This window comes from Pyxicephalus adspersus, chromosome 6, assembly GCF_032062135.1.
Source record: "Pyxicephalus adspersus chromosome 6, UCB_Pads_2.0, whole genome shotgun sequence".
Taxonomy (NCBI): Eukaryota; Metazoa; Chordata; class Amphibia; order Anura; family Pyxicephalidae; genus Pyxicephalus; species Pyxicephalus adspersus.
The window spans coordinates 25,931,632-25,944,907 of record NC_092863.1 but is presented as its reverse complement, the minus strand read 5'-3'; the positions used below and the strand labels follow the sequence as shown (position 1 = coordinate 25,944,907).

At 39.1% G+C, this 13,276-nt stretch overlaps 2 protein-coding genes across 6 annotated transcripts in view; one reads left to right on the top strand and one right to left on the bottom strand.

The window, feature by feature from the left end:
* The window catches only part of AOPEP (aminopeptidase O (putative)), a 404,684-nt gene that overhangs the window by 27,196 nt on the left and 364,212 nt on the right, over positions 1-13,276 (bottom strand). The gene's annotated exons all lie outside the window — the stretch shown is intronic.
* FANCC (FA complementation group C) overlaps positions 1-13,276 on the top strand; it is a 187,981-nt gene that overhangs the window by 156,709 nt on the left and 17,996 nt on the right. For all 5 annotated transcript variants that reach the window (XM_072414976.1, XM_072414977.1, XM_072414978.1 and 2 more), the window contains one exon: positions 7,013-7,088. In XM_072414976.1, the coding sequence (XP_072271077.1) occupies positions 7,013-7,088 (76 nt within the window). The remainder of the gene's footprint in view (positions 1-7,012; positions 7,089-13,276) is intronic.

Sequence of the window (13,276 nt, the reverse complement as noted above, 5' to 3'; positions counted from 1 at the left end):
TTGTTCAGGAGAAAACTGCCATCTTCCTCTCTCTCAATCTGGATGCAGAGGTAATTCTTTATGTCGCCAAGATCTTTGGTCTCAAAGTGCTGATTTAGGGTTTTCGGTATTTCTGCTTCATCCCCTTCTTGCTCAAAAGAAATCAGGATATCATCCACATAAATAAGCATATAGATCCATCTGCTTGCCAGTTTATTTGTGTATAAACAGGAGTCTGCTTTACTCCTTTGAAAGTCCTGTTGTGTAAGTACGTCATTTATTTGTATATTCCACGCTCTGGCTGCTTGCTTTAGACCATATATACTCCTGTGAAGATTGCATACTAGGTCTGGCCTTTGTTCATCTATGAACCCTGGTTGTTGTTCCATGTAGATTTCTTCTGTTAACTTGCCGTGTAGGAATGCAGTTTTCACATCAAAATGTTTCATTTGCATTTACCTCGTGGAGGCTGCTGTCAGCAGAGTCCTTATTGTAGTGTGTTTGACTACAGGTGCAAATGTTTCATCATAGTCCTTTCCATATTTTTGAGAATATCCCTTGGCTACGAGTCTTGCTTTGTATCGTTCAATTGTACCATCTGCATTGTACTTCACTTTAAAAATCCATTTACAACCTATAGCTTTCCTTCCAGGTGGTAGTTCTGTAAGTGTCCATGTTTTGGTGTCACGCAAGGATTTTATCTCTGCCTCAACAGCTTTTATCCATTTGCTGGCTTCCCATTCTGAAAGCAGAGATATGTGTTCCCAAGATGTAGGTTCATTGGCACTGGCAGTGCTTGCCTTATATGAGAAATGTACAGGTGGTTTACCTTTGTTTTATCTCTTTGAGCGTCTCGCTTGTATGTCTGAGCTTGCTTGTCTCTGCTCTTCAGTACTGGTCTGCACTCAACTTCAACTGTTTGTTCAGAAGTTACGGAGGTGAGCTGGTCAGTGTCGGTTTTCTCCTCTGTTCTTGCTTCTTCTGTTGTCATTACATCGTCTCTCATATCTTCAACAAAAGTTATGCCGTTGCTAATAGTGACCTTGTCTGTTTTGGGATTTAGGATTCTGTAGCCCTTGACATTGTCACTGTATCCAACGATGACACCTTCAAATGCTCTGTTTTGGAGTTTGGTGCGTTTTTCTTCGGGAATGTAGATGAATGCTTTGCATCCAAAAATTCTTAGGTGTTTTACACTTGGCTTCTCATTGTGCCACAGTTCATATGGAGTTTTCTCCACTGTTCTGGAAAGAAGTCTGTTCTGCAAACATGTGGCTGTCATTGCTGCCTCACCCCAGTATTTTTGTGCTAGTCCAGAGTCTGTCCGCATACATCTGATCATTTCAGTCAAAGTTCTGTTCTTTCTTTCGGCTACCCCATTTTGCTCTGGTGTGTATGGGACTGTCTTTTGATGCTCTATTCTATTCTGGTTTAAATGCTTTTGTATCTTATATCCTGTGAATTCACCTCCATTATCACTCCAAATTATGAGAGGCTTCCTCTGAAACTTGTTGCTGGTCTTTACTACATAGTCTTGTAATTTATCAAACAGAACTTCACTCTTGTGTTGCAATTAAGTAGGTGATTGTGTATCTTGAATAGTCGTCTATGAAAGTCACTACGTACCTGTTGCCTCCAGGTGTAGGTGGGTTTAGAGGACAACATACATCACTGTGAACTAGGTCAAGTGATCTTGAAGCTCTCCTCTGACTGACTTTGGGAAGTGTTGCTCTTGTAGCTTTGGATTTTATGCAACATTCACACTTAACAGTAACTGGACAAGGGGATACTGTTAAGTCCTTTGTCATATTCCTCTTTTGTAGTTCCTGTATACATTCTGGGTGTCTGTGACCTAGACGCCTGTGCCACATGTGTATGCAGTCATTATGCTTATGTGTAGATAGTCTCACCTTTTCCTTCACTGTTTTGAGGTGATACAGATCATCCAGCTTGGCACTTGCTATTGTTCGCTTGCCGTCCAGGATAGAACACTTGTCACCTTGGAATTTTACAGTGAGTCCTCTGGCTGTTAGATGCTTCACAGATAAGTGTCCTCCATCTAAATCAGGAACATAAAGCACATCTTTCACTGATATAGCTAAATTGTGTCCCACATCATCCGTGCATACAAGGGTCCCGTGCCCATATCCTTCTGCATGTATTTTACGTCTGTCTGCAAGGCAAATAATTTCTTTGTTATTCAGATCAAGTTCTGTGAAAAAACTTCTATCATTTGTCATGTGACTGGTTGCCCCCGAGTCGATGCACCAGCCTTGACAAATATGGTTGTCTGTCACTTTAAATGTGGAATTCCAGTTTCCTTCCCATGGATCAGAGATTGTGGATTTGACCTTCTGTTTAGTATATGAGGGACGCTGTCTCATTTGCTCTGCTTTCCATATCGTACAGTCTTTCTTTATGTGTCCCTGTTTGTGGCATCTAAAACAAACCCTAGTCTCCTTCCTGTGTAACCTTGCGTCTGTAGCTTAAAGAGCGGTTCGGGTGTCAGTTTCTGTGCAGTCATGCACTAATTCCTTTCTTCTCTGATACTCATCTATGAGCCTGTTTTTTACAAATGCTAGTGTCAGATCTGTTTCAGACCATGTCTCCAGCGCATTAATCAGTGCAGTATATGTATCCGGTAAACTGCAGAATAACATGGCTGCCGCGTGACTGTCTGTTATATTCTCCCAGATTGAGTTGTGCAATTACTTCCAGCATGGCGTTTATATGCTCCTGCATGTCCTGTTCTCTGCTGAGCCTCATTTTGTAAAGTTTCCGCAGCAGAAACAATTTGCTGTTTAAACTGGATCTTTCATGCAGTCTTTTCAGTACATCCCACATACCTTTCGCTGGGCCATCATGGCGTATGTGAATGAGCTGATCATCCTCCAGTAGTAAGCTTATAATGGCCCGTGCCTGTCTGTTTTTCTTGTCCCAGTCCTGATCATTGTTCCTGTCACTATAGTCTTGTAGTCCAAAATAGTGTGGGCACCCCTGCCCTAGACAGTATGAAGCATGCATGTTGTTAGCCCCCAAGTGCATAACTTTACATTTATCTATATTAAATGTCATTTGCCACTTGGCTGCCCAATCAAACAGTACATCCAGGTCTGCTTGTAGATTATAGACATCCTGTGTGGACCTTATTCCATTACATAGTTTGGTATCATCTGCAAACACAGAAATCGTACTTTTAAACTCTATATCAATTATAAAGATGTTAAACAGTAAAATCCCAACACTGAACCCTGGGGTACACCACTAATAACCCTAGACCATTCAGAGTATGAATCATTAATTACAACTCTTTGGATGTGGTCTTTAAGCGAGTTCTCCATCCATTACAAATTGACTTTTCTAAACCTATTGACCTTAACTTGCATATTAACCGTCTGTTAGGTACTGTGTCAAATGCTTAAGCAAAGTCCAAGTACACTATATCAACTGCTATTCCACTGTCTACCTGTTTACTTACTTCCTCATAAAAAGGGAGTAAATTTGTTTGACAACTTCGGTCTTTCTTGAAGCCATGCTGACTATCACTTATAATAATTTTTTCTAGCAGAAACTCCTCTATGTGGTTCTTTATCAAACTCTCTAGGACCTTTCCAACTCTTTGAGGACACGTGGATGTAATCCATCAGGTCCTGGTGCCTTGTCAACCTTAATTTTGCCCAACTGTTTTGAGCCATTGTGACTCATTTAGGGCAGTGACCTTGCTATTATGAATTTGGACTTGAGCTCTGACATTTTCCTTTGTGTACACAGAGCTGTAAAAACGTGTTTAGTAATTCTACCTTTTCTTTATCCCCAATTACCAACCCAGAGACATCCTTTCAGGGGCCTACATGCTCAGATCTGATCTTTTTGCTATTAATATATTTTAAAAAAAATTGGGGGCCTTACTTTCCTTTGCAATCTGTCTTTCATTTTAAAGTTTTGCACGTTTTATCTCCTTTTTATATCTTTTGTTATATTCCTTATAGTTTTCAAACAATGAAGGTGATCCTTCATTTTTTATATTTTTGGAATGCCCCTTTCTTGTTCCTTATGGCTTTTTTAACATCAGCTGTGAGCCACATAGGTTTTAATTTTATAGCCTCTTAAACCTATTACCCATTGGAATATACTTTTATGCTTTTTGTAGAACTTTAAACATTCCCATTTATATTTTGTGTTTTTTGAGGACAATATTGTCTCCCAGTCCAAGTCACAGAGAGCCGCCCTTAATGGAAAATTTGCTCTCTTAAAATTAAATGTTTTTATCTTTCCTGTTTTTGCTTCCTGTTTACAACTTACATTAAATTAAATCATATTATGGTCACTGCTACCCAAATTCTCTTTTATATGCACATTTGGTATAGGCTCCCCATTGCTAGAAAGAACTAGGTCCAGCAGAGTATAACTTCTAATTGGGGCCTCTATATACTGTACCATAAACTTATCTTGTAATAAATTCACAAATTTCCTCCCTTTTGCTGTTCCTGTAGTACCATTACTCCAGTCAATGTCAGGGTAGTTGAAATCTCCCATGATTAAAACATTTCGACTTTTTGCTGCTTTTTCTAACTGTGCTAGTAGTTGATTTTCTTTTTCTTCCTTAGCACGGCTTAGCATGGCTCTGTAACAGTGATTTTATTCATCATTTTTAAATTTTTATTAAATAGTTGATGCTATCACCTCTTGTAACATGAATGTTTAAGGCTAACTTAAGATTAAAGATTTATTAAAATATCTAGCCTGCCAATAATGACCTACTTTTAAAAGACTCAAACGCACTTTTATTATTAACATTATCAACAAATTATTAGGCAGCATCGTGTCAGTTACTGTAAAAATTCTAGAATTTTCAGGTACTAATACTCTAAATGTTTGTGATTATCACCTTATAACATATTACCTGTATACCACTTCACTATGTACTCACCAATACTATTATTACCTGTACTTACTGAATGTATTTATTTGTTATATATATATATATATATATATATAGACACTGCAAATGAACTTCTGTACATTCTCGTTATACGTACAACACCCCTGAAGAAGCCCAGATTGGGTGAAACACATCAGGTAATAGACTTAAGTATACAACATTATTACCAAGGATTTGTAGATTCTGGTTAGAAGTCGAATGTCTAGTGCCCCTAAAGTTGGTTATGACCAAGACCCAAGTCTTAAGTCATACCAAACTGTTTGAATTTGTTGAAATGTACTACTTGATTTTATTATAAATACAATTTAAATCATTTGCCTACAAAAACCCTACTTTTTGTTCTATTTGTTCATTCTGATTATTCTTAAGGTTGGCATTTGGGCTAGATTAAAGGCCTACATTTATTATATTCTCACCAGATAAACACAGCTTTGATTCTGTTTTAATTTTTGGAGCCTAGACATTTATTAACTTCTGGAGCAAGCTATGCTTTGATATGCAAAAAGAAGCAACTTCAGAGTTTGTCTTGGTCATTAAAGTGTTACAAGATGTTGCAGAAGAGCTCAGTCCTTAAGATCACACAGAACCTCCCATTGTGTTTAGCAAAATATTTGCAAAACACCCCCTCCCCCCATCAAGCCTCTGTAGGGAAGCCCATTTGTCTCTAGGAGTCATCCGCATGTCAGATGTTCTTAACACGGGGACTGCCTGTACTTCTGAGTCACTGAACTAGACCAGTATGCGTTTAGCTTCCATTTGCTGCATATGTTTTCCAGATCGGTTCAAATATTGATACTGGGGTATCACATATTGACATTTTGGAGTATGGTGGCTTTAGGTGAACTATGCTGCAAGTGTTTTTATCATATCTGAAACAAAAGCTGGTCATGCATTTATTCCTAAGGCATGAAGCATGCCTTACTCCATACTTCGCCTGCTTTCACTTCATAGGAGTTGCTAGTATATGACAAAAAATATGCTCTGTGTCAGGTCAAACACTCTGCTTCAATCAATGTGTTTCAATTGCTGAAGTTGCAGATTTCTGCTAGTATATTATTTGTTTCTAAGTCTGTTTACGTGGCAGATGTGTAGAGGATATGCATTGTCTTTCACTTCCATTTTTAAAAAAATCATGGGGAACGTTGTTGTTTCTCTGGTAATTCATTGCATCAAAGTACCACTACAACAGAGCGATAAAGCAATGCATACCTTTGTCATAGCTCTGGCCCTGGACATGCACTGCCCATTATATGATATGGCAAAGTGCTGATGTATTTGTGGTATTATGCAGCTCACTAGCTCACTAGAAAGTAAAATGTTACATGGCCAAATTGATAATAGTGTGACTTGAGATTTGTGTTTAGTTATTTTTAGTATGAGGAGGACCACAGGATCCAATTGGACCTTACCAAATAGAAACTGCGAATTTGTTTTCCTTTATGGTAATTTTACCTAAAAGTATAATTTGATATACATATTATTAATCCATGTTTAGTGGGATTTGATTTTGCTATCCTATGCACATTTTTTTAAATCCATGTTTAGTGGGATTGTTTATATGTTCATACTTTATTCTTTGCAGCCCATCACGTTATTTATTTTTCTAGACAAAAAGAAAAAAGGTAACAGGTTGAAGAGAGGAATAATCATAACAATCCTTTTTTATTTCTGTCCTGCAAGATTCTAATTATGGAAACAGTATTACCTACAAAAAGACTTAATCTGTTGAGCCAGTCTTGCAATACAACACTAAATGCCATATAGCACAAGCCAGAATGTGAACCAACACTACAGTGTCAGAACAGATGGTTTATTAAATGCTCTTGGACAATATTGATGCATCTAATTGCAATTAAAAACACATTCCAATCTTAACAGTGACATGATTGCATTAATAGTGCTTTATAAATATTTCTGTTTTTTTATATTTTGTTGGTATATTTGAGTTCAGCTGATGAGTTAGAGCAAATAAACCTGTTTGTGTGTGTTGGTGATACATATGAATACCTAAAACAGCAAAAACTTGTATAATGAAAAGTTAGCAAATTCCTAATCCCATATTAATCACAATATTTCTCTACACTATTGTAGCCAAAGTTTTCCCTAAGAGCCTATTTCCCCGGTGAAAGTCCTGAGCTGCTATTGGCATTATTGAAAAAATATGAAGGTAAGTTTTTGTTTTTTTGTTTGTATGTTTGTTTAGTTAGACAAACAGGATGGAATAGTTGTCAAAAGCTGGACATATTTTACATTCTTATCTATTTCTCAGTTTATGATGGTTGTTGTGTATATAACCTGTTCACTGGCTCCAGTGTCCAAAGTGAACTCAACTCATCTCATCTATCATGTGTTGCATTGTCATGTTAACAAGCTTTGCATGTAATGCTCTGATTCTCAAGGATATCAGCTGCTTCTGCATTAGTATACAGCTCAGTGTGCTCACATCCCATTTCAACCTGTTAAAGGATCTGCGGTCAGGCAGGAAAATAAATCTCTCTCCTAGCATTCCCCTTGCTATATTCCAGTTAACAGTGTTTGACTTCTCTGCGCATTTCCAAATTGTACTATGCTTTTATTCTCACTGCTCAGGTAGACAGAAAAACTCCTGTACTTCACATATTTTCACATCATAAAGGACCTGTTGCAAAACTAATATCTTTCTAAAATGTACATTTATTTAGTATTTAGGCATATTATTTACTAGTAAAAGCCTGGTATAGATATTGAAAAGTCCTAAAGCTGTTGATGGGTGCTATCATTTTGGATGTGGTGTTAGCTGGCCCAACAGTCTTAGATCTGGATTCTCTAAATTTGCCCTAATAATGCCCTATTTAGAATACTGTATCCATTTAGAATATTTATTTTTTTTTTCTCACAAAAAGTTACTGATAAGATAGAGCAAGTTCAGAGATGAGTAATAAAAAGTGGTGAAAGGTCAGGTAAGGGGGTGTTAAACATTTTAGGATAGACTGCAGTAACATAAAAGAAGGAAAATGTAGGAATTCTTAAAATCATTAAATATATTAAGAGTGTAAATAGGGTTCAGAGAGCGACATTTTTAATGCAAGTCAGACCTAACCTTAAAAGTTAAAATGTAATGTTAAGTTATAGCATCAATAGAGACTCCAGTAAAGTTAGAAAGTCAGTCAGTAAATTTAAACAACCTTAACCTCCCTAGCGTTCTAATTCCATCCAAATTTCAATGCAAAAAGCGGTATATTTTTTTGCATGGAAATTTATTTTACAATGTAGGCTATAATTTTTAGGCATAACTCACTGAAATATGTCCAATACTTATTAAATTTAATAATAAACTTTAAATATTTATATAATCTGTTAAAAAAATAAAAAAAATAGTTAAACATGTAATGTAAGTGTACAGTAGCATATATAATCTATATTGTAACAGCTAACCAAAGAAATAACAGGGTTTGCCCAGATACAGGGTATACGCAGAGTACTTTTCTGTTTAGTCAAACAGACCTGAAGGTGGAGTTGAAGTACCAGGCTGAATAACAATGAGCTTCTTGGCCAGGTGGGGGAGCTAAAGAGGCCTGGGTATTAATTTCTGTTTTTGTGTGTAAATAGTATTAGTGAATAAAAACCCTTGTTGGCCCTGTTTCCTGTTTGAAACTCCTCGTTGCTATGGGCTAGCTCGCATATGGTGGAGGATGCAGGCAGCCTTATAAGGGGGTGTTTGGAAGGCCAGCATGGAGGAAATACTAAAACAGCTTGTTTTGGCAAATGCCAACCAACAGCAGGCCAATGCCAACCAACACCAGGCCAATGTGGAGCAAAAACATACTAACCAACAATTACTGCTAGGCCTGGAAAAAGCGGAGGCCCGCCACAAGGAATTATTGTGGCAAGCACGAATATTGTGGCAAGAATTAACAAGCACCAACAATTGGAAATACGAGCTACCAACAACAATTAGATGCACTAAAACAGCAAATATCTTTACGAGAGCAGGCTGACGCCTGGGTAAGCCAGTTGTTGCCGAAAATGACTGCGGATGATGATCCTGAGGTCTGGCCCCAAGCGCAGTGGGCGGGTACAGTGGCACGATTTCTGACAGGGGAGTCGCAGAAGGTGTATGTTTACCTGGCCCCAGACGACGGCAAGTGTTATGTGAAGCTTAAAACTGAAATTTTGAGGGGTTTGGGCGTGACCCCTGCGGTGCGGGCCCAACCAGTACACAAATTGACTTACCAGACACATGCAGACTTCCAGAAAAGGTCATTACCCAGGGCAAGGCAGAAGAAGTTTTTTGCTGACTGGAGAGTGCGAAAGACTAAAGAAGAAAAGAAGACCATAAAGCCATTGGATACATGTAACAAGTATTTCTTTGATAGAAATTAGGAGAGGAAAGCATTGTCTGAAGAAGAGAAAAAACCTGCAGCCAAGGAAAAGGTAAAGGAGGAGTCTAAAGATGAGGAAGACTCGGAAAAAGGAAAAGCAATGGAAACAAACTCCCCTGTTGCTGAAGGAAAAACAGCTACTTCAGCCAAAAAAAGGTGAGTCCTTACCAGATGCTGGTGAGGCAAAAGGCGAAGTAAAGGCTAAAGAGACAGAAGCTGCAGATTAAGATATGGAAGCTTCTGAGAAGACTGGGGACTCTTCTGAAGCCCCAGCTGAAACGGTGGCCTCTTCTACAACCCCAGCTGTTTCTGAACCCCCATCAGTCCAAGGAATCAAAATCAAAACGGACCCCCATCAGTCCAAGGTCCAAGGAATCAAAACGGATGTCTGAAGAAACTGAAACTGCAAAACCTTCAGCTGAAGAAACTACTCCTGTACCAACTGAGGTTCAGAATGCAGAATTATCACTGGAAGATAGTTCTGTGCTGATTGCGACTGAGGTGCAAATGAAAGTGTTCCTGTGTTAGCTGGGGAAAAGTTTCCTCTTGAAGTCCAAGCTCAAGGATGGGGTCCTGATTCAGCTTAGACAAAAGAACAGCCTGAAGGGCAGGAAGAAGAAGCTGAAACAATGGGGGCTGAAGAAGGAGATGTTGAATCTGAAGAGAATGAAGGGACAAAAGGGAAAGAGGAAGAAGTTGGCAATTTGCAACTGGGCTTAGCCTACCAGTACAGTAGCAAGCACTAGTAGCAAGTGCCATACCTCACTTTACACAGTTCACTGAAACCATACAGTGGCTCTACTTTTAGAACAAGTGGAAAAAGCTGCAAATGAATCCACTGAGAAAATTCAGAAGGAAAAGATTGAATATTAAAAAGAAACTATCTCTGTTTCCAAAAAAGTGCGGAAGGAGTTTAGTAAATTAAGTGAAGTAAAAAGGGAAGGAACTGTCTCTGTTGTGGCTGATGAATAGGATGCTCAGGACCTTGTTGAGGAAGGTGTTGCTACATCAGTGGAAGTGAAGGCTGAAAAAGTGCTTGGAAACATAAAGCCTTCAAAACCAACAAAAATTAAAAAGAAAAGTGTAAAGGAAACTTTCCAATGTAAGCTGTGCAGTTATACTTGTCCCAGACACTTAAATCTTGATTTTCACATGCAGAGGCACATAAGAACTGGTTCTGGGGAAAAGCTATATGAATGCTACGTTTGTCGTGTTCGGTTTACTGGGGTGGAACCAGGAAAATGCACATACTGCAAAAGCCTTCTAAGAATGTAGCCAAAGTTCACTGGGCCCATTGTGATACAGTCTTATCCCCTTATGACCCTTATGACCAAATCAACATCAGAGTCTCACAACAATGAAAAATGATTTAAATGTGATTGGGGTGGGGCAGAGAAAAGCGTGAAGACCATCACTACAGGGAGCAGTGTATGACAGTGTGGAGATGACCAGGTCTGTTGTAAATGGAAGCATCAACACTGTGCGTGGTTGCAGTGCGGTGTGCAAAATTAGCAGTGGTGTTGATACTGCTCTTTCAAAGTCTGAAACTCTTCCTTAACAATACCCACCACTAACTGATGAGGAACTAGAAAAGGAGGCGGCAAAAACAAAGGGGTTTGAGGTGTCGAATGACAAGGCAAGCTACTATGTTCGCTTGGGATCCCTCTTTACCAAGGCACGCAAACATGCTTACCATACCATCAAGCATTGGCAAGATTCAGGGATGGTAAATGCAGAAGTCAGGGGGGTTATTGCTCAGCCACAGTCTACTTTAGACCTGATTGAATATGCCAGGAAGAACATAAATGATGCCAATCGGAAAACACATGATGCACAGGAGAGGCTCTACAACAAAAAGGGAAAAACCTGGACGAAAGCAGAAAGTGCGGAAAGTAGTAAACATAAAGCAAGAACTGGGTGAAGAGTTAACAAAGGAGGAAATTGACGTTCTGAGTGATACCTGCACTAAGCTGAAGAAGGAGGAACTGCTGGAGCTGAAGGATGATGTTCAGGAGTACTGTGAGGATCTGGAAGAAACTGATTTAAAGAAAAGATGCTTTGCCACAGTCGCCTAAAGATGCCATAGACAAATTGGTCAAGAGCACCGGGTCTCTAAAAAGAATATTTTTGTTTGTTTGTTGTGCTTTGACCTAGAAAAGAGAAGACACATCTTCAATGGCAGCCTACGGCCACATCAGTCTGAATGTTCCCAAACTCGTCTGATCTCGGGTTCATACCTACTTGGCAGCCTCTGTCCCAACCCTAAGGTTGAAACAAGAGGGGGGTATTTAACAGCTGGTCAAAGAACCTGTGATTTCATACACAGGACATACACAGAGTACTTTTCTGTTTAGTCAAACAGTTTTCCTTTTGACCTGAAGGTGGGGTTGAAGTACCAGGCTGAATGACAATGAGCTTCTTGGCCAAGTGGGGGAGCTAAAGAGGCCTGGGTATGATCAGGTGTAACTGTCTCAGCTGAAATGCATCTGGAAATTATGCTGGGGATATAAACTCCCAGCCTGCTTTTTTCTGTGGCTCTGTCTTGGTTGCTGAGCTGGGAGAAGGGTCAATGTGAACTGTGAGTAAAGACACAGACTTTGTTGAAAAAGCTGTATGGCTAGTTCCCAGGGCTAGAATCCTGCACAACACTAGGATTGTTAGTAAAGGGATCTAACAGTGAGATAAAGGCCAAGTGGCCAGGCTTTATTTTTGCTGTTTGTTTTATTTTGCCTGTTTTTGTGTGTAAATAGTATTAGTGAATAAAACCCTTGTTGCATGGATAACCTGCTGGCCCTGTTTGAAACACCCCCCGTTGCTACGGGTGATCTTACAATATAACAGTTAGGTCCCTAAATATTTGGACAGAGGCAACTTTTTTGACTTTTGGTTCTGTACATTACCACATATAACTTTAAATGAAACAACTCAGATGCAGTTGAACTGCAAACTTTCAGCTTTAATTCAGTGAGGAACTAAAGCCTTTTTTTTACACAATCACTTCATTTCAGGGGCTCAAAAGTAATTTGACAAATTAAAAAGCTGAAAATAAAATGTTCATTTCTAATACTTGGTTGGATATCGATAGGCCTACTTCCTGGAGAGTGTTGTTCACTTAGTTGGCTGTTGTGAAGGGGTTTCTCTTCACCATGGAAATTATTCTGCGATCATCCACCACTGTTGTCTTCCATGGACGTCCAGGTCTTTTGTTCACCAGTTCTTTGTTTTTTTCTCATGATGTACCAAACTGTATATTTTTCCACTCCTAATATTATAGCAATTTCTCGGATAGGTTTTTTTCTGTTTTTGCAGCTTAAGGATGGCTTGTTTCACTTGCATGGAGAGCTCCTTTGACCGCATGTTGTCTGTTCACAGCCAAATCTTCCACATACAACCCCCCCCCAAATCAACTCCAGGCCTTTTATCTGCTTAATTTATAATGACACGAGGAAGGAATAGCCCACACCAGCCCATTAAATAGCTTTTGAGCCAATTGTCCAACTACTTTTGAGGCCCTGAAATGCAGTGATTGTGTAAAAAAAGGGCTTTAGTTCCTCAGATTTTGCAATGCAATCTTTTTGTTCAACCCACTGAATTAAAGCTGAAAGTCTGCAGTTCAACTGCATCTGAGTTGTTTCATTCAAAATTAATTGTAGTAATGTACAGAACCAAAACGTGAAAAAAGTTGTCTCTGTCCAAATCTTTATGGACCTACCTGTATAACATAATTATATATATTATATGAAAATGTCTTTGTATTGGACTCAATACAGTTATTTTGTATTGAATTCAATGCACAATTATTTGAATTTCCCACCAATCCGCCCACCCCACCGACGTCACCGGGAAACCCCAGAGATCGTCTCTGCATTGAGCAGCTGGAGATTGGAGGAGGACGTGTTCCCAGGACCTGCGGGGACCAGCAGGGGGACGACAAGGGAGCATGGTAAGTTTTTGGTTTTATGTAAAAGCGGTACATTTAAAAATCCTCATTGTT